The sequence below is a fragment of the Lepidochelys kempii genome, chromosome 2 (genome assembly GCF_965140285.1).
Source record: "Lepidochelys kempii isolate rLepKem1 chromosome 2, rLepKem1.hap1, whole genome shotgun sequence".
In the NCBI taxonomy this organism is placed as follows: Eukaryota; Metazoa; Chordata; order Testudines; family Cheloniidae; genus Lepidochelys; species Lepidochelys kempii.
In genome coordinates, this window is record NC_136381.1 from 188,652,437 (window position 1) to 188,680,095 (window position 27,659).

General features: G+C 38.1%; 1 protein-coding gene across 3 annotated transcripts in view; it reads left to right on the top strand.

Moving 5' to 3' along the window:
* ULK4 (unc-51 like kinase 4) overlaps window positions 1–27,659 on the top strand; it is a 388,775-nt gene that overhangs the window by 66,322 nt on the left and 294,794 nt on the right. For all 3 annotated transcript variants that reach the window (XM_073333132.1, XM_073333131.1, XM_073333133.1), the window contains exons 18-19: window positions 13,967–14,074; window positions 17,776–17,859. In XM_073333132.1, the coding sequence (XP_073189233.1) occupies window positions 13,967–14,074; window positions 17,776–17,859 (192 nt within the window). The remainder of the gene's footprint in view (window positions 1–13,966; window positions 14,075–17,775; window positions 17,860–27,659) is intronic.

Consider the following 27,659-nt stretch of genomic DNA (forward strand, 5'->3'; position numbering starts at 1 on the left):
AGGGGAAAATATTAAACTAAACTTTAAAAAAAACAAAAAACAAAACCTCACTATGGCCTTACTTCAGGACACCCACCACGCCAAGGACAAGGCATTTTGAACTCTTACTCCTCTTAGGCCTGTAGCATTCCTCTTCCACAAGTTTTTAGACAAAATCTGTGGCGAGATGTACCCTTAGTGCGAGCTAACAATGAAGAGCAACTAATATAATAGATAATATTTTCATCTCCAACAAAGATTCCTGCATGGGTATTTATAGAATGGCAACTTACTAGATCTTTCTCTCTGCCATGTGTTCTGGTGTCTGCATGTTACTGCCACCTCATAATCCTGCCCTGGCATCTATGCCACCAGGAAGACTGAAGCAAATCTACACAGGGTCTTAAAGTTTCACTCCTATGCAATGTGCCAGGGTTGTTCTTTGAGGCAGTCCAGACTTCCTCATGTGGTGAAAGCATTAGGTAGAAGGAATGGGATGAACAGATGTACCATCACACTTTCCTATAGGTTTTAAGATCTTGCCTCATTGTTTAGTGGACAAAAGCTGCAATTGTAGCATCTATTTACTAACATCTTTGTCTCATATGCACTTGGAACCAGAGAGATTTCTTCTTTCTTATCTTCCTTGAGGGATTTAGTTCAATAGGGAGACCTCCCTCTGCTATTTACTTATTCATTATGAATACTACAGAGGTTAGTCTACAGCATTAAAAAACCCCATATTTGATAGAAAGAAAAGGAGTACTAGTGGCTCTTTAGAGACTAACCAATTTATTTGAGCATTAGCTTTTGTGAGATACAGCTCACTTCATCGGATGCATTCAGTGGAAAATACAGTGAGGAGATTCATATACACACAGAACATGAAAAAATGGGTGTTTATCATGCACACTGTAAGGAGAGTGATCACTTAAGATGAACTATTACCAGCGGGAGAGCGGGGGCGGGAGGGAACCTTTTGTAGTGATAATCAAGCTGTAGCTCACGAAAGCTTATGCTCAAATAAATTGGTTAGTCTCTAAGGTGCCACTGGTACTCCTTTTCTTTTTGCGAATACAGACTAACACGGCTGCTACTCTGAAACCCATATTTGATAGATATCTCCAGTTTACAGTCTTAAATGGACTATAGTCTAGGATTGACCTTAATGTTTTTAAAAGAATCATGAGCCTCTGTCATAAACTGATGCATCAGAAAATACTGTTCCAACTCCATTGGTTACATCAGAATGTGTAAGACGATGATGCTTGCTGATGCTATGAGGGTCCAGAAGTCATGCCAACTACATATGCTGTGAGAATGATCTGTTGTTAAAGGCTTCTGCTGGGAGGTGTGTTCCAGGATTTCTTTCATCTTCCAATAAAATTCCTACTCGTTCTGCAGCAATTCCAAAGTCTCTGGATTTTATTGACTACCAAAGACATTGGCTTCTTTGGGCCTCCTTTGTGACTAAAAAAACTAGTGCTGCAGAGATGAAGCATGTGTGCGTTTTGTAATATTGATGTCTTGGAAATGGTGGCATGCTTAATAAGACTTAAGAGATTCAAACTACTTGATAACAAATGGCTTTTATTCTTTGACATGAATGATCTTTACTTTGTTGGTGTTCAGCTAGAATCCTTTTTATCACAGTTCGAATTTAAATGCTGTTTGTTACCTTGAACATCTTCTGGACCACCCCTCCTCCCCTTCTTCACATAGCTTTCTGCCCATCTTTTCTTTTCCAGTCAGTTTCTCAGAACATGCAAAAATCAGTTATACAGCATAGTTGATTCAACTTTATCCACTGGATTTCACTGTTAATTCAAGACCAGTTCTGAATCATGACACATTCTTAGAATTTTTTTGCAAAGCTGCAGTACTGTTGGAGAACAAATTTTAAATTATGGTTTGCTTTTATCTGTGCTACAAGACAGAAATCTGTTTTTAATTCTATCGGGACATTACTGTATTGTAACCGGGTTTCCCAGTATGGTAGAAATTACGCTGCAGATGGGACATTAGGTGCTGAACATACATTTGTCGAGCAGTTGTACTTCAGTTTTTGAGTAAAAATCTTGTTCCCCTCGTTTTTAATGTGTGTTGCTTCAAATACCAATTTATCTTGTAGAGCTGGTCAAATTCTGTTACTAACAAAATGCATGATAAATCTCGGCCTTTTGTATCTGTGGATTGTGATCAAAACAATCCTGTATTCAGAAATATTTATTCAGTTATTGTTGTTTGTTTTGTTTTACTGTAGTGTCTAGCAGTTTATGTAAGCAAATTTCAGCCTGTGGATTCTCCAAAACTTTTCACCGCCTAGTATTTACTATGTAGTATATGTAGCATGTGATTGATCAACTAAGCCATATAGTATTGTTTCTGCTAGGATGGCTTTAGTAATTTTTAAGTAGGAGAATAAACACTAGTGAATAGGGGTGAGATCCAAAGGCCATTGAAGTCAGTGGTAAGGCTTCAGTTGATTTCAGTGTACTTTGTATCTGGAATAAGAATGGTCTGACCCAGTAGGGCCCAAGGTCCATCTAGCCCAGTATCCTGTCTTCCGACAGTGGCCAATGCCAGGTGCACCAGAGGGAATGAACAGAACAGGTAATCATCAAGTGATCCATTCCCTGTCCCCCATTCCCAGCTTCTGGAAAACAGAGGCTAGGGATGTTAGGATATAGATATTCAGGCCTGTCTGCAAAGGCCTGTACTTTAAGAATTTAGGTGTATTCTTATCACTTGGCTAGTTCTAGAGGTATAAAAGAAAGAATCAAAATCACTGTCTGCCAGTGTAAGGTCCTTCTCTTACTGTGACAGTCTGAGGCCCTGTGCTTAGGCTAAGGCCTTTGGCTAAGCAGCAGAGACAGCCATAAGCTGGGAAGCGACCGGTCACATCCTCACATTCCAAACTAGTCGCATTGAAATAAGGTGCTATTGGGCTGTTAGGAATACAATCCTGTCCTGATAATGCCTGTCACCTCCAGAGAAAGGGAAGTGCCTAGAAAATATAGATGGAAACTTAGTTTGATAGCATCCTGTCTGGCAAGAACTCACTTATCAATAGCTGGGATATGAAATCCTCACTTCTGTATTGTTTTGTCATTATGGTTTCCACTTGCTATTGTTTGTCTGTATAATATCTGTCTGGTTCTGTGATTGATTGTTCCTATCTGCTGTATAATTAATTTTGATGGGTGTAAACTAATTAAGGTGGTGGGATATAATTGGTTACGTAATCATGTTAGTTAAATTTCAGGAAAATGATTGGTTAAGGTATAGCTAAGCAGAACTCAAGTTTTACTATATAGTCTGCAGTCAATCAGGAAGGGAGTGGGTGGGTGTGTGGGTGGGAGAAATGGGAACAGGGAATGGGGGTAAGGAAATTGGAATCATGTTTGGCTAAGGGCAGAAATGGGAACAAGGACACAGGTGTAAGGCTCTGTGGTGTCAGCTGGGAAGGAGGACACCAAGGAAGGAAACTGGAGTCATGCTTGCTGGAAGTTCACCCCAATAAACATCGAATTGTTTGCACTTTTGGACTTGGGTATTGTTGCTCTCTGTTCATGCGAGAAGGACCAGGGAAGGAAGCGGGTGAAGGAATAAGCCCCCTAACAAGGGACACCATCCCTGCCCATCCTGGCTAATAGCCATTGATGGACTTATCCTCCATGAATTTATCTAGTTCTTTTTTGAACCCTGTTATAGTCTTGGCCTTTACAACATCCTCTGGCAAAGCGTTTCACATGTTCACTGTGTGTTGTGTGAATAAATACTTCCTTTTGTTTGTTTTCAACTTGCTGCCTATTAATTTCATTTGGCAACCCCTAGTTCTTGTGTTATTTACTCCGTCTGATAACACTTCCTTGTTTACTTTCTCCACACCAGTCATGATTTTATAGACCTCTATCATATTCCCCCCCTTAGTCGTCTCTTTTCCAAGCTGAAAAGTCCAAGCTTTATTAATCTCTCCTCATACGGAAGCAGTTCCATACCCCTAAATTTTTTGTTGCCCTTTTCTGAACATTTTCCAGTTCCAATATATCTTTTTGGACATGGGGCAACCACATCTGCATGGGATTTATACAGAGGCAATATGATATTTTCTGTCTTATTATCTATCCCTTTCTTAATGATTCCCATCGTTCTGTTTGCTTTTTTGACTGACGCTACACGTTGAGTGGATGTCTTCAGAGAACTATCTATAATGACTCCAAGATCTCTTTCTTGAGTGGTAACAGCTAATTTAGACTCCATCATTTTATATGTATAGCTGGGATTATGTTTTCCAGTGTGCATTACTTTGCATTTATCAACATTGAATTTCATCTGCCATTTTGTTGCCTAGTCACCTAGTTTTGAGAGATACTTTTGTAGCTCTTTGCAGTCTTCCTGGGATTTATTTTGAGTAGTTTTGTATCATCTGAAAATTTTGCCACCTCACTGTTTACCCCTTTTGCCAGATCATTTATAAATATGTTGAATAAGGCTGGTCTCAATACAGACCTCTGGGGGACACCATTATTTACCTCTCTCCGTTCTGAAAGCTGACCATTTATTCCTACCTTTTGGTAACTGGTTAAAAGATAGGAAACAATCTATAAGGGGACCTTCCATGTTATTCCATGACCACTTACTTTGTTTAAGAGCCTTTGGTGAGGGACCTTGTCAAAGGCTTTCTGAAAACCTAAGTACACTTTATCCGCTGGATCCCTCTTGTCCACATGCTTGTTGACCCCCCTCAAAGAATTCTAGTAGATTGGTGAGGCATGATTTCCCATTACAAAAACCATGTTGACTCTTCCCCAACAAGTTATGTTCATCTATGTGTCTGATGGTTTTGTTCTTTGCTGTAGTTTCATCCAGTTTGCCCGGTGCTGAAGTCAAGCTTACTGGCCTGGAATTGCTGGGATCACCTCTGGAGTCCTTTTTAAAAATGGACTATAGTTAATAGTTCTGCAATTTCACATTTGAGTTCCTTCAGAACTATTAGGTGAATGCCATCTGGTACTGGTGACTTACTACTGTTTTAGTTTATCAATTTGTTCCAAAACCTCCTCTAATGACACCTCAATGTGGGACAGTTCCTCAGATTTGTCACCTAAAAAGAATCTCCGGTTTGGAAATCTCCCTCACATCCTCAACCGTGAAGACCGATGCAAAGAATTCATTTAGCCCTGGTCTACACTACGAGTTTAGGTCGAATTTAGCAGCTTTAGATCGACTTAACCCTGCACCCGTCCACACGACGAAGCCATTTTTGTTGACTTAAAGGGCTCTTAAAATTTGATTTCTGTAATCCTCTCTGACGAGGGGATTAGTGCTGAAATAGACATCGCCAGGTCGAATCTGGGGTAGCGTGGACGCAATTTCAATTTCTCTGCAATGGCGTTATCATCCTTGAGTGCTCCTTTAGCATCTCAATCGTCCAGTGGCCCCACTGGTGGTTTAGCAGGCTTCCTGCTTCTGATGTACTTTAAAAAAATTTGCTATTACTTTTTGTGTCTTTGGCTAGCTGTTCTTCAAATTCTTTTTTGACCTTCTTAATTATATTTTTACACTTCATTTGCCAGAGTTTATGCTCCTTTCTGTTTTCCTCACGAGGATTTAACTTCCACTTTTTAAAGGATGCCTTTTTGCCTCTCACTGCTTCTTTTACTTTGTTTAGCCATGGTGGCTCTTTTTTGGTTCTCTTAGTATGATTTTTAATTTGGAGTATACACTTAAGTTGAGTGTCTATTACAGTGTCTTTAAAAAGTTTCCATGCAGCTTGCAGGGATTTTACTTTTACTGCTGTACTTTTTACTTTCTGTTTAACTAATCTCCTCATTTTTGTGTAGTCCCCCTTTCTGAAATTAAATGCTACAGTGTTGGGCCGCTGTGATGTTTTCCCTGCCACAGGGATGTTAAATTTAATTTTATTATGGTCACTGTTACCAAGTGGTCCAGCTATATTCACTTCTTGGACCTGATGCTGTGCTCCACTTTATGACTAAATCAAGAATTGCCTCTCCTCTTGTGGGTTCCAGGACTAGCTGCTCCAATCAGTCATTTAAGGTGTCAAGAAATGTTATCTTGGTCTTAATGAATGGCCTTATTGAATTTTCAGACAGATAACTTGTGATGAAATCATTTTTAAGAGTACAGTAATGTCATCCAGATACACAAATAACACATAAGTCTAATGAACTTGCCATATTTTTTGTGAAGATATTTCCAGATCTTTATAGTCTTCAACCAAAGATAGATAGTGTTCAACCATCACCTTTCCCCACTTATGCAAATTGGTATTTTAGGATATTCTAAGAAACACCATTATCTTTCTTTGTAACTGTAGAGTATATGTCCTTTTTCATGTGTACTTTTAAAAAAAGTTATAGTAGAGAGTTTTTTGTTTAGTGCCAACACTATATAACCTACTTTTGCAGCCAAGGGAGAGTACTCTGTTCAAAGGAAAGTGAAGTTGTTTTGTTATTACCAGCACACATAACATGATGTGTGTCTACTTACAAGACATTGAGCTCTACAGCAATTTCTATTATGCTGGAGGCATAGGCAGTTTTATCTCTGTAAGGGTCTACAGCATTACAAATGTGTTTTAATTCCCACTAATGCTTACTGACACCTCATACCAATGGATTAAAAATGGAGTAACATTGTAAATCTCTGCCACCTACTTCATAAGATATAAAATAGCTCTTGTTTGTGAACAAACTATAGTACTGGCTTCTGAACTGCAGAGAAACTTCTAGATGCCTGAATTGGGGTGAAAATATCCAAGGAATAACATATTAAATTGACATATTATTTTGTCATACTATAGCTAATGGCTGTCTATGCAGATATAAATCTTATATCTTAGCTCTGTTTTTTTTATTGTAACTATATCTGTTATGTCCATCCAACTTGACAGCTAGTATAAAATGTCTAACTGATGTGTTATATTTAAAATGCCTTTTCAAGACACTGTGGGACTTACTGTTCATTACTAATTGCTCAATAGGGAAAATGTAGGCTGATAGAAAAGAAAAAAAAATAGCCAGACTGGGGAGAGATGACATATTGTCGATAATTAATATAAATTGACTTTTTTATTACAGTTTTTTCCCAAGTAATAAATAAAAAGTGTAGTCGTATTTTATTTATTGGTTATTGCCCTTTAACCTTGAACAAAAAGTCTATGGCCCAAATTTTGTACTCTTATATTTGTCCCTAAATCAGAGTTAATTTACACCTTTAATCTATCCTATATTATTCCTGTAAGGAGTAAAAGTAATATTTGTGTTTGTGGGAGAAGAGATTAGTTAGGGCCCATTTTTTGCAAGGCACATTTCTAGACCAGGATTCCTGATCTTGAGACTCTGCCACACATCTCTCCTATAGTTCTAGTTGCAGATGACCTGAGAAGGGCCTCTCCATGGATCTGGGGAGGAAACAAGATACCCCTCTGACTCAATGGGCCACATCATTTTAGGTATGCATGTTTTGTCTATGGCTACAGGGAACTTGGTTTCTTGAATGTGTTCAGCAAAGAGAGGAGAAGCATAGGGCTAATTTATAAAGTGTTCAACATTAAAAAGTCACAAAAAGAAAAGGAGTACTTGTGGCACCTTAGAGACTAACCAATTTATTTGAGCATGAGCTTTCGTGAGCTACAGCTCACTTATCGGATGCATACCGTGGAAACTGCAGCAGACTTTATATACACACAGAGAATATGAAACAATACCTTCTTCTCTGTGTGTATATAAAGTCTGCTGCAGTTTCGACGGTATGCATCCGATGAAGTGAGCTGTAGCTCACGAAAGCTCATGCTCAAATAAATTGGTTAGTCTCTAAGGTGCCACAAGTACTCCTTTTCTTTTTGCGAATACAGACTAACACGGCTGTTACTCTGAAACCTGTCATTAAAAAGTCAGTATTTCATAACATTTACCACAGAGTGGTATTTCAGAGGCAAGAATTTTCCTCTATACTTTGATTAGGAAGTTTGTGGTAATGGTCGGTAAATGCTAACTTTTGAGTGCTGTCCACTGCTGTTCTTTCCTTAGTATCCCATATTGTGTGTGTTTGGATTAGTACTAGTGGTATAAAAGCCACAATCAGGATAAGGTTCTCGTTGGGTTAGGCACTATAGAAATACATAGGATGACGCTGTCCCTGTCTTGAAAGGCTTGTAGTCTAATTTTAAGGGAAGGTACAACAAGTGAGTGTGACAAACCGCTTGAAGGAAGTGGGGTGGATAACAGTAAGTGATAGAAACCTATTGTTACGTAGACTGTGCACAAATAGGTGGGTTTTTTTAAATTGGAAGGTGTATATTTTATTTCATATAATATACATCAGTTATTCCATAGAGAACACATCTGATGAGGAAGAAGATGCTAATATCAGTTATTATTCAGTTCAGAACCACTGAACCAAAACTGTAGTGTTTTTCTCACTGTTCTGTATTCTCTGTTAGAAGCTTTAAAATATATTATTTTAGTTTTTTAAATTAAAACACAAGCTAAAAAAACAATAGTGATACCCAGATGCAAGTGCCAATGAGATTGTTGTCTGGAACCTTGCTTCTGCATTCTAAGAGGTTATGACCCACAAGAACGTTAATTGGATGTATTAGAAGCAGGCAACCTACCAGACCAGAGTATTTGCTTACTAAGCAACCAATTTTATGCGTGTTTCACCTTGCGATGGTAAAAGTTTGTAAACCTTATAACAAAATTCATTTTAGAAAATCCAGCAAAATAAAAACTTTGTCTAGGATCATTTCACGACCACTGTATTGTAGTTTACCGAAATATTTGAAGGATAATGTTTCACAATTAATCTGAAGTGATTTATAAAAGGGGTATAAAGCTTTGGGCTATACCTTGAGACATCCCATGGTAGTGATACTCTGAAATTGTGAATAAAAATCCTGGAATATCAATGAATTTTGTTTCAAAGAATGAAAGAATGGTGAATTTTTGCTGATTTTTGTAGTATCTGGAGGCCTTCTCAGAAAATAACAGATAATTGTTTTTATCTAAGGTACTTCTGTGTTTAAAGTATTTACTAAGTAGTACTTTGTATTTCCTAGCTTTGCTGTGTCCTTGTATGCATAAGGACACACTCAATTATGGTTTAAATTTTTTATTGTACTGTATTTTATACCTTTTGTATCAACATTTTAATAAGTCATGTATTGCATACCTAAATTAGAAAAGCTATACGATGACAAAATTGATATCTCTTGTGCCCTAAGTCTTTTACTTGTTGAGGCCTCCCCTCAACATGGTATAAAATGCCTGGGTTGGGGGAAAACTTGGGGCTCCGGGCTGGGGGGGACCCTTGGGCATAGGCATAATTTTACTTCTATTTGTGGGGTGGGTAAGAGCCTAGCGTGGCTCGAACCAGCTCTGCACAGCGGGGTCCAGGGAGGGAGCGCCACCTCCACCCCCTGACTCACTCAGGAGGCCACCCAGCCTGTTTGGGCTGTGGAGGGATGCAACCAGAAAATATAACTCACAGCTGGGGCTGTATGCCGTCCAGAAGGTAGCTGAAGGTGCAGGAAGGAGGTAGCTGGGGTTGTGCGTAGGGAGGGTAGTAGCTCAGGGTACAGGGTGGGAATAGCTAGGGGCTGTGTGCAGGGAGGGGAGTAGCTCAGGGTGCAGGCAGGGGCGTAGCTATGGATGCAGGCAGGGTGTAGCATAGGGGGGCTCCCAGTGCGGCTCCCAGCTTTGGGGGGAGGAGGAGGAGGATTGCTGAGGCTCCCAGCTTCAGCCCCTCCGGTTGCTCCTGGCTGTGTTGGAGGAGGTTTGCTGGCTTCAGCTCCACACCGCTCCCAGCTCTGGGGGCTTGAGGGGGTGCTGGCTTCAGCCCCGTGTTGCTCGCGGCTTGGTGGGGGGCTGCTGGCTTCAGCCCTGTGCTGCTCCCAGCTCGGGGATGGGGTGCTGGCTTTAGCACTGCTCCTGGCTTCGGTGCAGGGGGGTTGTCGCTGGCTTCAGCCCCGTGCCACTCCCGGCTTCAGCACTGGGGCTTCGGTCACCAGGTTTCAGCCGTGGGGTTCTGCGGCCCCTCTGAAAGGGCTCATGGACTGCCCCCCCCCCCGGTTGAGAACAGCTGCCCTAAGTAACATCCAACATATGTCTCTGAACATTTGCAGATGGTTAGTTAATGCTTATGATTAATACAAAAGGAGAATACTGGTCAATGTCACAAAGGCCACTTTGTTTCTGAAAGCTTCATGATAGACATGAACCAGTCAATAATAATAAATTACATGGGACTATATTTTGACAGGCATCCTTTATTGAAATCTAGAACAAAATGTGGAAGGAACTAAGGAACTATACCTTGATCAGTATCACCTCATTATCTTGTTGTGTAAACAAGAGCACATTATATCTGCATTTACAAAAGCAGAGCAAATCACCAAAAGAAACTTTAGAAAAAAACAAAATAGCTGGTAATCAAGAAGCATTTGTCCCTCAGAAAAATCTTTGTTTAATGATGGTTGCTGTCAGTTTTTCCTTGGCTTTTTTCTTCAGCCCAGTGTGTCTCACATTCTGATATGTATGGGCTATTCCTCTCTTGTCTGCAATTTCCAAATATGGTTCAAAGGTTCAGGATGACCTGTGCTAGCTGTGCCCCCTTTACCTGCCAGGTATTCTGCCTCCACTGGAGCTATCAAATGTAATTTGCTTCACTCCCATCCTTCTCTTTTAGATTTGTTATTTTAGCTGCTTTTTTGACAGTTAAAGCACTTTTATTTGTTTTCAAGCTTCTTTGCTAGATTGAAGAGCCCATTCTTAAATATTGGTTCCCCATGTAGGTACTTATAGACTGTAATCAAGTCACTCATTAACCTTCTCTTTGTTAAGGAAAATATACTGAGCTCTTTGAGTCTATCACTATAAGGCATGTTTTCAAATCCTTTAATCATTCTCATGGCTCTTCTTTGAATCCACTCCAATTTATCAACATCCTTGAATTGTGCGCACCACAGGTATTCCAGCAGCGGTCGCTCCAGTGCCAAATACAGAGGTAAAATAACCTCTCTACTCCTACTCAAGATTCTCCTCTTTATGCATCCCATGGCATCATTAGTTCTTTTGGCCATGGCATCACAGTGGGAGCTCGTGTTAGCTGATTATCCACTACGGCCCCCAAAACTATTTCAGAATCACTGCTTCCCGGAGTAAAGTCCCCAATCCTTAAGTATGGCCTACATTCATTGTTTCTAGATGTATATATTTACATTTAGCCATATTAAAATGCATATTGTTTGTATTGGGATATGGGGCTCTTAGCCCAACTTTTTATGGCCCCCAATGCCATATCTTCAGTGGCCTCCTTGGGACATTCCTTGATCTGCAAGATCTCAGTCCTCAGTTCAGTCCAGGGTAAGGTAGCCAATCCCCTTCATAGTCTCTTCTCTTGAGCCGCCTAGGCTGCAGACTCAGACTGAAGTTGTTCCCTCTGAGCTGGTTCAGTCTGAATCGTTGTTATAGGAGCAAGTGTTGCCACAGGAGATCTGTTAGCTCCCCTCCTTTCCTCTTCCTCCTCACCAGATCTCTCCATGGTGCTGGATTCCTCCTCTTCTGTGCCTAAGGATTTTAACAGGTTTCAGAGTAGCAGCCGTGTTAGTCTGTATCCGTAAAAAGAAAAGGAGTACTTGTGGCACTTTAGAAACTAACAAATTTATTTGAGCATAAGCTTTCGTGAGCTACAGCTCACTTCATTGGGTGCATGCAGTGGAAAATACAGTGGGGAGATTTCATTTACACAGAGAACATGAAACAATGGGTGTTACCATACACACTGTAATGACAGTGGTCAGGTAAGGTGAGCTATTACCAGCAGGTGAGGGGAAAAAAAACCTTTTGTAATGATAATCAAGGTGGGCCATTTCCAGCAGTTGACAAGAACATGTGAGGAACCATGGGTGGGAACATGGGGAAATAGTTTTACTTTGTGTAATGACACATCCACTCCCAGTCTTTATTCAAGCCTAAATTAATGGTGTCCAGTTTGCAAATTTATTCCAATTCAGCAGTCTGTCATTGGAGTCTGGTTTTTGAAGTTTTTTTGTTGAAGAATTGCCACTTTTAGGTCTGTAATCGAGTGACCGGAGAGATTGAAGTGTTCTCCGACTGATTTTTGAATGTTATAATTCTTGACATCTGATTTGTGTCCATTTATTCTTTTACCACACTATCAGAGGCTCGTTCATCTGCACATCTACCAATGTATGTCTCTACGCAGAGGTTTGAGTGCCTCTCACGTCCGGCCCCTAACTCTCTTGCTGTGATGGTGGCAAATGAGAGACTTTGTCTTTACGTGTGGATTTGTAAGACCTTAGATTTGATGGGAATAAAGATTTATTCAGCCTTGTCATTACAAATGCACATTGCATATCTGCAGCCACTATTATATAAATATGATTTTGTAGATTGGGAGGCTATGTCCAAATTTACTGATAAGTTGTCTGTATCCTCCAGACCTAAGAATCCTAACACCTGTGGGTACCTAAGCTTCTGATATTTTCTGATAGGTAGAATTTTCTTTTTTTTCCCCTCTGATACTAACTCATTTGATCATTATTTTGTATCGCTATTTAATTTAGTCTCCTGGACTTTTAACACACTACTCTGCTTCAATGGAACTTGGACTTGCACTTACAGTTGGGTGAGCAGGAGAGTAACTCAGGCGGCTCTGGACTTCACCAGCCTCTCTTCCTATATCCAGTGCCTTAATAAGCTACAGAGGGACTCCTTTCTGCACAGTTTTTCCACTGGGACTGCAGTGCTGCCACCAGAAGCCCTATCTCCAGCTTACTCACTTCCAGTTTTTTCTCTAAGTCTTGTCTTTTGTGCGTGAGGTCTAGATCCATCTCCATTAAGAAACATATCTGGTCTCTCGGTTTCTGAGTGACCATTCTCTTTACTACTTGTATGTTAAAAAGGTGGCACAGCACACTGCATGGGTAGGGTACTCTTTACCCATATGGAAGCATAAAATTAGATCAGAATTCAACAATGAAAAGAATATCACCAGTACATTATTTGTTTGGTCAGATATGATTCGTCTTCATTGGATAGACTTTTACTTTTCCCATCAGGTACTGAAAACAAAGTAGACATCCAAGATCTTGGAATTAATGACTGTGTGATACTTGTCTTGGGAGATACAATCTTTTTTAAAAAAAAATAAAAATAAAAATACTGCTAAAAAAGTCTGCAGTCAGTTGTTCCCCAGCAAAAAGGCGTAAACGAAACATAGGAACTTTCTCCTCAGACTGACAACAAGAGGTACTTTTGGTTTCTCAAAGGAAATTGGAAAAGGAAGTATTTACAGACGGAAGAGTGAAATAGTGCACAGTATATTTGTCATGCCAAAGATTGTGATAATGCAGTTGTTTCTATAGTCTTGTTTTCAAATTGCTGGTCAGCCTTGTACTGATTTTTGTACATTTTAAAATATCATGGAGGTAAGCATGCAATAGGAAGGCCCTATTATTTATATGAAATATTAAATTTTATTCCTCCTGGTGTGTATCAAGATTTGTAGCTGGTAATGGTTTATTGATCCTCTGAAAAGGGTAGTACAAGCTGTAAGATATTTTACAGTAGTCCTGAAAAAGCTAATATTTTCAAGTGTTAACACACCATGGTATCTGTAATACCATAATTACCGCTTATATAAAGTATGTAAAAATAACCCAGCATCTCAGGTACATAGCATGCAGTAACTTTTGGAAACAATTGACTTTAAGGGTCACTACTGTCTATAGTATAAACAATACCTCTTAGTAGTTTCATGCACATAGAATGAGGTTGGTAAAGAAGAACAGGAAGAAATTTTTAAGGTACAATGTGAAAGTTCTGCCTGAGTGAGGACTGCAGAATTAGAATCAGGCACATCTCAGTTGGTTTTCAGTGTAAGTTTTATCTGAGACAAGGTTGCCAATTAAGGCCTATCATATTTTATATTTTAGGCAGTCATACTCCTAACTGAACTGATCAGGGAAAACTTCAGGAACAGCAAATTGAAACAATGCCTTTTACCTGCCCTTGGGGAGGTGCTTTACCTGATAGCCAGTCAGGTAAGTCTATAAAATGATCGTTGCAAATCTTTTTAATGTTTTAAATCCTTTTCAAAAGTAAGGTAAACATCCTATGTGGGTATTCTTAGCATTTGTTACCACTCAAGTGCAGGCCTTTTTAATGTTTAATGTGTTCAAGTGCTGTGACATTAAAAGTACAGGGGATTTGCAAGTCTTGTAAAATCCCACACTGTTGCGCCCACTCTCTCTTGCTCTCTCTCATTAGCTATTGCCATTAAGAGAAGGAAATGCCTGAAGCTCTTGTTTGAAATAAAATGTAACTTTTAAAGGGGCCATGGAATTATTTGGTTGCCATTTTATATTCCCCCTCTACTTTGTGAATTTCCAGGACAGATCATAGAAGTTTTAACATCTTTGTTTAAATTTCTTACTCTTTCACTGTAGATTTTTTATTTTTTCTCCGTTATCCCTGTTTACACTTCTCAATGCTCTCTGTTATTTCTAAAAATGTTTCTTTATGCTTGCTGAAAGAGACATTTTAAAACTGAAATGAAGCATTTAATGCTTCTAATTCATGTAATGGTATTTCCCTGCCTTGGAAGGAGAGAATCCAGAATGATGGTAGCAGGATTGAAATGTTTTTATGGAACAGTGACTGTTCCTGTAGTCCTTATTAAACTGTCTTGCTTTTACTGGGCCACTGGTGCTGTATGCACAGTAGAAAATAGCTCTCAGAAGTTCTCTACATTTTCAGTGAATGGGGATTTACTTTATTAAAAAAAAAAAAAAAAAAGAAAATGAAAGCCCAAAACCAACTCCATAAATTGTTGAAAGCTTTTTCCAGCTGTTAAAAGCTTCTTCCCCAATCACTGATTTCCCTCCATACTTACAACTCTATTCTCACATGATTCCTTCTCCACCCACAAAGAACGTCATAAATGGGCCTTTCTGTGTGACCTGAATGTGAGTGAATTTTGACATTGGTTAACTGATGCAACATTCCCTTGCCTGCATTTCAGTGGTGATGTACATGGATCAGTGTTGCTCTGCATCTGGCATGTTAAACAGCAAATGAGCACTTAACTGAAATTTTTATTGCACAAAAATCAAGAAATAGAGAGTTAAGTATGTTATGGTCCTCTGTCTCAGTGCACAGGTAAGGTACAGTATAATGCAGACAGCAGTGTAGCATTTTGCCCTTGCTGCCCCAGCAGTGTTTTACAACACTTATCAGGAGGGAGACCATCTTTAAGTTTGAATGCGTAGTTCACATATATTGTCCTCTGCTGAGACTATCAATATGGGTTCCAATTGTAACAGTGTTTATTTTTATATGTGAACAGCTATCCTCTAGGAACTGAACTGCGACCAAGCAATTTCAAATAGCAAATTCTGATGATTACTGACAGGCTGAATTTGGACCATTGAGCTAGAAACAAAAGGAACAATGTTCTGCATCAACCATTACCTGGAGTAGCATTTTCTAGACAATGCTGACTTTTGTAGAAAGAGAGATACTATTAATAGTAATAACAGAAGATGGAATTTTTCTAAACACCCATGTGCTTCTTTTTTTCTTCTTTTAAGAATTAAAATTCTGTTTTTATTCTTTAGAATGTAGATCACTTCAGATTAAAAAGGTATTAAAGGATATTGCATGTTATACTTTGTTTCCCTTGAGGCATATGCATTAACTACATTATCTAAAGGTTTTGAATATTACTATATTAATTTCATAAGGGCACAAGACCAGAATGAGGATGTAAAGTGGATATGAACATTGGTTAACTCCAGTTACAATTAGTAATTTCTCTTACACACACACACAAGTATTCACAGTTTATCCTTCACAGACCAAATGCATGTTCTCTTATAATTAATATGGTATAGGACTACATTAACGTGAACTAGGTACTTTTGAGAGCACATCAGAGGGAACTACATGGAGCACAACGCATTAAAGCACTCTACAAATCACACCCCTCTAGAGTGCTTTGCTGGCACTGTGTAGACAAGCCCTTATTCCTCCTATGGAATTACAAGCCATCCTCTGCTTGAACTTGATTGGGCTGTAATGTAAGGTTACATATTATTTTTCCCTGTTCACTTTTGCAGTGGATGGGGAAAGGCAAACTGTAGTTAAAACCCAGCTTGCCAGTGTCCAGAGATGACTTTTACACCCTTTCACGTTTTTTGTAATATTTCTCAAATATTCGGGGTTACTTTGAGCATTTAATCTCCGATTTTCTTTTAACAGTAACATGAAAAAAATGTAAATGAAAAATATCTCTATATAAATATCTGCAGATAAATTTAAAAAAAAAAAAAAAAAGCAGGGGGGAGAACATCGTAGCCCAGGGTTAGGTGTCCATGGCTGGCGTTAAATTGAATCTCCCGTGGTTACACCATGTAACTTGACAAATCTATCATGTTTGCATGTGTCAGTTCCAGGGGAAATTACACCACACTTTTTAATTGGTAGTTAGCTGGCATAGAGCTCAAAGAAAATTAGACATTGATTAAAAACTCAGCTTCTCTATTGAAGCCCTTTGCAATCAACTTAAACTTTATTCTCCCTTTGAATGAAACCAGGTTTAAGAAATGATAATGTTGGAATGAAAGAAATTAAGTATTTGATTTTTGATTAGGGTTGTATGTATTTGTGTTCCTCTCAAATTAAAATATATGGAAAGCAATTCATTAATTTCTTTTCTTCAACTACTATATCTTGTTAATGCAATGGTGATGTTGAATTATATATTGAATCCTAAAAGTCAGGAGAGACAGAAAATTAAGGTTGTTCCTGCAACTTTAACTTGACCACTTTGTACATCCTATGCTTTTTAGAGTATACAGCACATAAAAAGATTATTCTCTTTAATTTTCCCAGCAAATGTTTTTCTCCTGCAGTTACTAGCACCTATATACTATCAAATGCAAGTTAGCACCTAAGTGTGCAATTTGTTTTCATGAAATGTTACAGGTTCTTTCTATACGAAGAAAATCCAAATGACATTCTATTTACCTGACAATTTGTAATATGCTACTTAAAACAAAAACAAAAAAAAAGCAATAGTCCATTTACCACTAATAGTGGAATAATATTCTCATTTTAGTGAAGGGAACAAGACTATTCCAATAGGACAGGTATGTAAGGATTCTGGAATATTGTTACTTCTATCTAGATAAATAACAGATTTCCAAGTGCTCCATACTGGGTCTTGAATAAGCTACTCTTTATAACTTCTGTATATTTTTCAAAAACAAATTTTCTTTAAAAACTTTTTTAAATTGAGAGACAGAAAGCAAATGTATTTCTAGGTATAATTTAAATGTAATCACTTCTTTAAAAATTTTTTCTATTTTTAATACTTTAGAAACAGGTAACGAATTAATCAAAATGATTGCCGAGATTGTAGGGACTGGTTTAGAGTGTGAATTACATTAAGCCAATGAAAAATACAAACCTCAGGACAAATACTCCTAGGAATTTTAAAGCATGCTTCAACAATATAATAAAAATCAACTTTTGTGCCATAAAAATCCAAAATATTAAATTCAACTTTTGTTCCAGAATTTAATCTATCTTCTAGATTTTATTCAGTCGACATCTGTATATTAACCTTTTAAAATCTGATAAGTGTATCTTTCATGGCTGAGATATTATGATTTTTTTTAATTAAGGGGTTAATATCATTTGTGCTGTTAGCTTCATTGCTGATCCTTCCACTTCATTACAGGAAGAAAAAAAGGTGCACCCCAGAGAATGCTGGGTCGTTCCCTTGGCTGCTTACACTGTGCTAATGAGGTGCCTTCGGGAAGGGGTAAGGATCTTTTATTGTCCTCAGAATTTCTCCACTGTAATAACCCTTCAGGCATTGTGAGATGACTGTAGCCTAAAGCACTGCAGTACATTGTCAGTGAAGTATTGCTCCTGAATTTAAATAATCGTGATACGACCATGACCTACACAGTAGTAGTAGATTGCAAAAATGAAGTAGCTTTCTCTGTATACCCAACATTTATACATGATTTTGGTTATAAGATGCTAAATAAAGAATTTCTATGATGTAAATGTTGAATTTATTCATGTTATGGATTTCTTTTGAGGATTGTTTGGTGAGCTAGTACAACCCTTGCTACGGTTTATTTTTTGCACAGATCTTTTTTTTTCTGCCAGTTTTTTTCTGATAAAAAATTGGTATACAAGGCTCTAAACACTCCATCTTGTCAGGTCATCAGTGTCCTTTGAGGCCCAAAAGTAGTAAACTTTAAACACTTTTTTTGCTATATATATTATATGTCTTATGGTTAATTTCTATTGTGACAACTTTGCTTTGTTAGAAAAGAAAAGAACAGATTTATGGTCCCCACTCACAAAATGAAAAAGAATTGAGCAGAGCCACAGCCAAGGTTGGCATTTACTGTTTGTTTAAGACCAATTGCCCAAGGGAAAGCCAAAGGCTGAAAACATTCCTTACTGGGGGGGTGGGGAGGGGATCAAGATAAGTACACTTCTTTATTGCTTACAGATTGTACTTAATGGAGGAAATCTCCAGATACATAGAAAATCTCCAAATCGTCAAGCGGCCAAGAACACACAACTGATTGTTTTCTGGACTCTTTCCAGCCGGTAGTAATGGATACATAGTAAGATGTCACTCCAAGACATGGTTGTTATAAACCACGTAAATGTCATCTTAGCAAAGGGAGACTTCTTTCTATCTGTAGATATCCATGGCATAGAAACAAAACAGAGGCATTCAAAGGAACATTAATTTATTCCTGTACAGTAAAATAAATTCTAAATCCTGAAATATATTAAGTTTCACTGAGAATTTATCTGGATATTAGTTTTTTCAATTTTTTTTCTAGTGAATATAGTGCTCATGAAATTTGCTGAACTGACAGTCGTGCAAATGAAGGTCTTATCACTGAAGACAAAGCAATGCCACGGATTTTGAGGCTTTCTGTGCCACCACAGTGCAAAGATCCTGCTCTGGAGAGACGTTGTGTGTTTGCATGATATGCATGTATTCATTCAATAGACCTGAGCTTTATGTATAATTAGAAATAAATCAACACATTCTTAGGTATTAGGGTGGCTAATTACCAGACAGTGAAGTGGTCTGTCCAATCTTAGATTTAAGAAAGTTGAACAAGTTCTTCTGGAAGTTTGGTTTGGAACGTTAACCCTAGCATTCATAATTCCATCACTTTGAAGTATAGATTGGTTTTCAGTTCTCAATTTAAAAGATGCATATTTCCATAACTCTAATTGGCTAAATCATCTGAAGTACCTCTTTTTTGTGATGGCACAGAGATATTTTTAGTACAAGGTTCTTCCATTTGGCCTTTCTACAGTGCCAAGGGTCTATATTAAGTGTCTTTCTGTAGCAGCAATGCATGCATCTAAGAAAATAGGGTATCTTTGTTTACCCATAGTTAGATGATTGGCTGCTGAAGGCTCTGTTATGTGAAGATTTGCTAGCTCACGTTCAGGTGCTGCTCCGTACTTATGGATTAGGACTACTTCTGAATATCAAAAAGTCCAATTTATGTCTAAGTCAGAGAATCCATTTTATAGGAGCTATACTGGACTTGGTAGCAGAAAGAGCGTTCCTTCCAGAGGAAAGATTTGGGGTAGTGATGGTATTCCAGAGATTCTGTGTCATCAGACCCAGAAAGTAATTTTCTATTTGGGTCTAAGAGGTCTCATGGCAGTGTCTATTTATGTTATTCCATGTGCATTCCTCAGAATGAGGCCAATGCAACGGTGGATGGCTCAAGTTAAACAAGCCAAAACCGGACATTCTTCTCATGCTAGTCACTATGCCTCAGGATATTTTTTATTTTTTTGATGTGGAGGACAAACGGAGCGAATATTCTCAAAGGTGTCCAGTTCCCTTTTTTCATTTGCCACAGTAATCTCAATGCATCAGACAATGGATGGTGAGCTCATCTGGGTTCTCTGATAGTTTGAGGTCACTGGGCATTTCAGGAAAAGAATTTTCAGATAAATGTTTTAGAACTGAGAGCAACTTCACCTGGTTCTCAGATCTTTTCTTTCTCAAATAAGGAGGAAAGTTGTACAGATAACGATGGACAATATAGTTGGCCCTGTATTACATCTGCAAGCAAGCAAGGCAGTGCCCTGTCTCCTCTCCTGTGTGCCAAGGCAGTCGGTATTTGGAAATGCCACCATATGCCTTTTTTTCAGCCACAGTTTGAGCCAACCATTTTACTGTGAGGAGTAACTGTCTTGGTAGCATTATTCTTTATTTCTTTTATTTCATGATTACAGCAGCAGATTCCCATGTCTTAGGATGGTGTATGGAATGGACTTACAGTTTTAACAGCCCCTTACAAGTCTTCTTCCTTTGGCAAGAATCAGTATGAGAGGATTTACGTTTCTTAAATCCCTCAAATTTGCATCTCTCAACTTTATTCGTGGTCAGCCTTATGCTCTACTTCCTTTAGCCTCTGCTCTATAAGCCTTCTATAAAAGAGTACCTTCTTTTGTATGTTGGACATGGGTTACCATTGCAGTCATCGTGTTCACAACTGGTGCATTCTACGCAATGTCTATCTGTTTAGCAGGGGACAGTAATGTATTGGCAGATGAGCTCAGTAGAGAAATTTCTCAGATGCACAAGTGGCCTCTGAAGGACCAGATGGTACAAGAGATCATCTCCAGTTGGGAGATGTGGATCTGCTTGCAACCAAGTTCAAGAAAAAGAGTAGTCTTTTCTGTTAAAAGAAAAGGAGTACTTGTGGCACCTTAGAGACTAACCAATTTATTTGAGCATAAGCTTTCGTGAGCTACAGCTCACTTCATCGGATGCATACTTTGACTTTCCATAGTATGCATCCGATGAAGTGAGCTGTAGCTCACGAAAGCTTATGCTCAGATAAATTGGTTAGTCTCTAAGGTGCCACAAGTACTCCTTTTCTTTTTGCGAATACAGACTAACACAGCTGCTACTCTGAAACTTTTCTGTTAAGTGTGGGAAAGAGCAGCGAGTCCATCTTGAACGCTTTCCTGATGCAGTGGTGAAAGGGCCTCCTTTATGCTTTCCCCACTTTTCCATTAATTCAGTTGGTGGTGAGGAAGATAAGAGAGGATAAGGCAAGAGTTGGTCCTGATTGCTCTAGCATGGTAGAGACAGCAATGGTATGCAGACCTGCTTCAGCTGTTGGAGGGAGTTTACAGATTTTTTTTTCCCTAGCCTCCAGACTTGTTTTCTCAGTAGTATGGCAAATTCTTCATCTGGATCCCCAATCTCTCTATCTAACATCCTGGCCTGTCGGACTCTGAATAATCTTGAACAACTTGTTTGTCATTAGTCAGAATATATTGCTTAATTCTAGAAAACAATCTGTGACGAAATGTTGTTTGAAATGGTTTAGATTTTTTTTTAAATGAAAAAATCTGGCTCACCATTTACAACGTCTGTTCTGTGTTTTGGAATATATAATGTATTTGAAGTGTGAGGGGCTCTTTAATTTGTCTTTAAGAGTTCATTTGGTGGCTCTTTCAGTTTATCATGTTTTGATTTATGACCGATCACTATCTGTGTATAATACAGTTAAAAGGTTTGTGAAAAAATTATCTAACTTGTATCCCACCATTGAGAGATCTGGTTCTACCATGGGCTATTAATGCGGTCTGATCTATGCTTGTGAAGCCCACAGGTAAATATAAAAAAGCAACCATAACAGAGTACTAGATGGGGAGGAAATGGAAAATTACAGTAGGGTCATATGAGAAATAAAAGGGAAATCAGTGGGGGAATCTGCTCAACATCTTTGATTATACTGAAATATAAGGATTATGGGGAATAGATAGAAAGAACTGGAAGTATTGGTACATAAGCTAAATTATGACTTAAGTGGCATCACAGATCTGTTTTGCCAATTACTTTTCCAACAATAATTGTTGGAATACTTTTCCAACAGTAACTGGACAACTTTGCCAATTACTTTTCCAACAGATGTCTGAGTAGTTAAAATCCCCCATTACTACTAGGTCTTGTGTTTTGTATATTTTTATTGTTTGTTCTAGATATGCCTCTACCACTTCCACTTCCTGACTTGATTGTCTATAGTAAACCCCATCATGATGTCAACCCTGATTTTTCCCCTTTTATCTTTACCCAGAGACTTTCAACTGATCTACCTCTCAACTTTCTGGCCCTCAGAACAAGTGTGTGTGTGTGTGTGTGTGTGTGTGTGTGTGTGTGTGTGTGTATATATATATATATATATATATATATATATATATATATATATATATATATATATATATATATATATATATATATATATATGTGTGTGTGTGTATGTGATATGTATATGTATATATACTTGATGTATAATGCAACATGTCCTCCTTTTTCCCCCACCTGTCCTTCCTAAACAAGCTATAACCCCCTATACTTATATTTCAGTCATGAGATTTATCCCACCAAGTCTTTTTCAGTAAATTCTTGCAAAATATTGGGGACAACTTTTTATTTCATTAAGTGGAGGACAAAACCAGGGGCACAGCCATTTTAGACTTGATTCAGATTGACAAGAAGGAATTGGCTGTGAATCTGTAGGTTGAAGGCAATTTGGGTGAAAATGATCATGAAACGATAGATTTCATGATTCTAAGGAAAGGAAAGAGTGAGAGCAGCACAATAAAGAGAATGGACTTAAAAAACCCCAGATTTTAACAAACTCAGAGAACTGATAGGTATGGTCCCGTGGGAAGAAAATCTAAGGGAAAAAGGAGTTCAGGAGAGCTGGCAATTTCTTGAGACAATATTAAGGCACAACTACAAACCATCCTGATGCAAAGAAAAGATAAGAATAGTAAGAGGCCATTATGGCTCCATCAAGAGTTCCTTAATGACCTGAAAATCAAAAAGGAATTCTACAAAAAGTGGAAACGCAGACACATTGCTAAGGAGGAGTAAAAAAAGAATAGCACAAGCATGTAGGCACAGAATCAGAAAGGCTAAGGCACAAAATTAGTTATGTCTAACAAGGAACACAAAAGGGAATAAGAAGAGGTTTTTAAAATACACTAGGAGCAAGAAAAAGGACTAAGGAAAGCATAGGCCCTCTACTCAGAGGGGAAGGAGAGCGAATACCTGATGAGATTGAGAAGGCTGAAGTGTTTAATGCCTATTTTGTCTTCTCTAAAAGGTTTAACGATGACTGATACTCAACACAATCAATACTAACAAGAAGATGGAAGGAACAAAAGCCAAAATAGAGAAGGAGCAAGTTGAAAATTATTTAGATAAATTACATGTATTCAAGTTGGTAGGGCCTGATGAAATTCATCTTAGGAGGCTTAAGGAAGCAGCTGAAGCAATCTTGGAACTATTAGTAATTATGTCTGAGAACTCCTGGAGATGGGTGAGGTCCCAGAGGACTGTAAAAGGGCAAACACAGTACCTATCTTTTAAAAAGGGAAGCAAAGATGACCAGGGAAATTATAGACCAGTTAGCCTAATTCTGATACCTGGAAAGATACTGGAACAAATTATTAAATAATCAATTTGTAGAAGAAATAGGTTTATAAGGAGTAGCCACTGAGGGTTTTTCAAGCACAATTCATGCCAATCCAACATAATTTCCTTGTTTAACAGAGTTACTGGTCTAGTGGATAGGGGAAGCCATAGACATGATATATCTTGATTTTAGTGTGGTGTTTGACACAGTCCCACATGACATTCTCTAAAGGAAACTTGGGAAATGTGGTTTGAATGAAATTACTATAAGGTGAGTGCACAACTGGTTGAAAGACTGTGCTCAAAGAGTAAGTTATCAATGGTTTGCTGTCACAGCGGGAGGATGTATCTACTGGGGTACAGAACTATTTAATATTTTCATTATTGACTTGGAAAATGGGGTGGAGAGCGTGCTAATAAAATTTGCAGATGACACACCACACTGGGAGGGGTTCAAACATTTTGGAGGACAGGATTAGAATTCAAAATTTAAAAAATTAAATTAGAGAATTGATCTGAAATCAACATGATGAAATTCGATATAGACAAGTTCAAAGTACTACATTTAGGAGGGAAAAATCAAATGCACAACTACAAAATGGGAAATAATTGGCTAGGTGGTAAGTACTGCTGAAAAAGATCTGGTCTTAGAGCAGATCACAGGCACAATATGAGTCAACAATGTGATTCAGCTGCAATAAAGGTTAATATCATTCAGAGGTATATTAATATGAATGGCATATGCAAGACATGGGAGGTAATTGTTCCATTCTACTGAGCACTGGTGAGGCCTCAGCTGGAGTACTGTGTCCAGATCTGGGTGCCACACTTCAGGACAGATGTGGATAAACTGGAGAGAGTCCAGAGGACAGCAACAAAAATTCTAAAAGGTTTAGAAAACCTAGTCTATGAGAAAAGGAGTACTAGTGGCACCTTAGAGACTAACCAATTTATTTAGTCGCTAAGGTGCCACAAGTACTCCTTTTCTTTTTGCGAATACAGACTAACACTGCTGCTACTCTGAAACTAGTCTATGAGGAAAAGTTAAAAAAAAACAGGGCATATTTAGTCCTGAAAAAGGAAGATGGGAGGACCTGATAACAGACTTCAAATATGTTAAGGGCTCTTATAAAGAGGATTGTGATCAATTGTTTTCTTTGTTTCCTGAAGTTAGGATAAGAAGTAATGGTCTTAATCTGCAGCAAAGGAGATTAGATATTAGGAAAAACTTTCTAACTTGAAGAATAGTTAAGTTGTACAATAGACTTCCAAGGGTGTTTGTTTCAGAGTAACAGCCGTGTTAGTCTGTATTCACAAAAAGAAAAGGAGTACTTGTGGCACCTTAGAGACTAACCAATTTATTTGAGCATGAGCTTTCATGAGCTACAGCTCACTTCATCAGATGCATACCGTGGAAACTGCAGCAGACTTTATATATACACAGAGAATATGAAACAATACCTCCTCCCACCCCACTGTCCTGCTGGTAATAGCTTATCTAAAGTGATCATCAGGTTGGGCCATTTCCAGCACAAATCCAGGTTTTCTCACCCTCCACCCCACCCCACAAATTCACTCTCCTGCTGGTGATAGCCCATCCAAAGTGACAACTCTTTACACAATGTGCATGATAATCAAGTTGGGCCATTTCCTGCACAAATCCAGGTTCTCTCACCCCCCTCCCAAAAACCACACACACAAACTCACTATCCTGCTGGTAATAGCTCATCCAAAGTGACCATTGAGGTTTTTAAGAACAGGTTGGACAAACGCCTGTCAGGGATAGTCTGTTTACATGATCCTACCTCAGTGCAGAGTGATGGACATGATGATCTTTCAAAGAACCTTCCAACCCTATATTTCTATGATTCTTTTTTTCTTTTTCTTTCCCTTTTATGTGCTGTGACTTGGTAATTTTTCACATAGTATGTGATCAAATACAGTACGGAATGGTGGGTTAAGAAGAAAATTTCCTTCTTGATATTTAATTTCCTTGTTTCTGTTTACATCAGTTGGCCCTGTAGTGTTGTTGAAATATATATATTTATCATTAAATATATATAAATTTCATTAAATATCATTAAAGAGCTAAGGCCCCAGTCCATTTGCTGCAGTGAAGTCCTGTGTCCACGCTGACCCCAATCGACTTAAAAGTAAAGCTCATTACCTGAGCAAGGACGTTTTTTACTGCAATAAAGTTGGAGGGGAAAAGAAAAGGGGGGACGAGAATACCATTATGACCCTTATCTTTGGGCTGCTGAAGGACCGAGTGTGTCAGACCGAGGGGACAGACTTGGCGGTGTTTACTGTCCTCGTTACTCCTTTTTTAGATGTCCATTCCTGAATTTACAGCCAAATAAGATATATTATCCAAAACTGAAGAAGACATGTTAAACTCTAAAAGCAGTGTACTTTTCATTATGTTCTTTCTCAGTGTTTAGGAAAGCTTCTAATATGCTGTTGGCTCTTCCACAACCAAAATAAATAACAAGACAGAGTAAAGTCAGTTATTTACCCAAATGTAAATATTGACCTTTTTATACCTTTAATTCCTTAATTCCTTTTAAATGTTGAATGAAAAGGAAGCTTACCTTTGTATTTTCAGATATATTCACCTTATTTGTACTTGCTTTCTCCATTATGTGTGCCTGATTTTCAGACGTACTCAGCACCCACAACTGTATTTTAAGTCAGTGGGAACCAGAAGTGCTTAGTGCCTCTGAAAATCAGGCCCTATATCTTTTAGTGCTCTTTTGTAAAACTGCTTGGAATCTGAGAAAATCTGATCGTGTTGTTTTTTTAATAATGCTATTATTAATGCTATTATGGTTCATGATACTGGCAGGTTATCTGGTGTACGAAAGCTCTTCAATCGTATCTTGAAGATCCATTTTTTTCAACTAACATAGCTTATGTCCTGATAACATGACAAGATGAATCCTTCAGTTGAGGCCAAATATTAGCTTAGCTCAGGATTCCTTTCCCAAAAGTTAAGTAAGCAGAAAATGGTACAAGGCTTTTTGCTTGTACAGTGTTTGACAACAGGTCCCAGAGGGGCTAAGGGAGCCAATCTCAGGTGGCAGCAAATTGAATTAATCTGAAAGCCTCATTGAGTTGAAAGAGCACTGAGACAATACATGACCCTTTCCAGCCAAGATATAAGAATGACTGTGGTTGTCTGGTACAGGGCATGAGTCATCTTAGGACTGGTTAAAAAGTACAAGATAAAGCACGCTTCTGAGGGACAAAATTTTGCTAAGGATAGCTGCATCTGGATATTGCTGAAGATCTGTTAGCATTCATAAGAACCATTCTCTGCTGCATAATGCTTTGGTTATGGCTTATTTATGGTATTATAATTAAATGTGGTATTACTTATTTCAAGCGACACAAGAGCCCCAGTTTGTGTGCCTAATAATCATTGGTATGTAAGAAAGAATTAATACTGCTATAAATCTTTTGAATATGTACAGTTCATATTGTAAATACAGGTATATTTTTCACCCCTGCAGTTCAGAAAATCATTTAAACTGAAATTTAAAGAAAAAGATTGAAAATTTGTATTGTTATTTGCAAACAAAAATATCTGAGAAATAAGTGTCAAGAAGCTTAATTTTGATAAAAGTGCACTTGTATATGAGTTTTTAAATGGTTGTCTACTGTACAGTATGGTACACTAACAAAACTTTAAAGACTGGGGGCTAATTCTCCTTTGATTTACAACTCTGTAAATGAGAAGTAAATCCATTAAATCAGTTGTGTTATATCCATGTAAAACTGGTTTGAGATGAGAATCAGGCCCATGAGTAAATTGTTCTTGTTTAAGTAGAACTGAAGTTTTAGACAGTGGTAACAAATTAATATGACACTTATGAAGAAAGTTTCTTTTAATAAGAATTATACTAAATTCCCACATACATCTTTTTAGTCTTATATGTTTAAAAATTAAACACTGATGATCAGTAGAGGAAGGAGATAGTTAGGAATATATTTTTAATGACATGAAAACTTCATTATTGTTGCTCGCAGTTGGTGGTGGTGATGATTGTGGAGATATAAATGTCAGAAATCCAAAGGGAATGAGATGGTAGGATAAAGTGGAGAATAATATAAGAGAG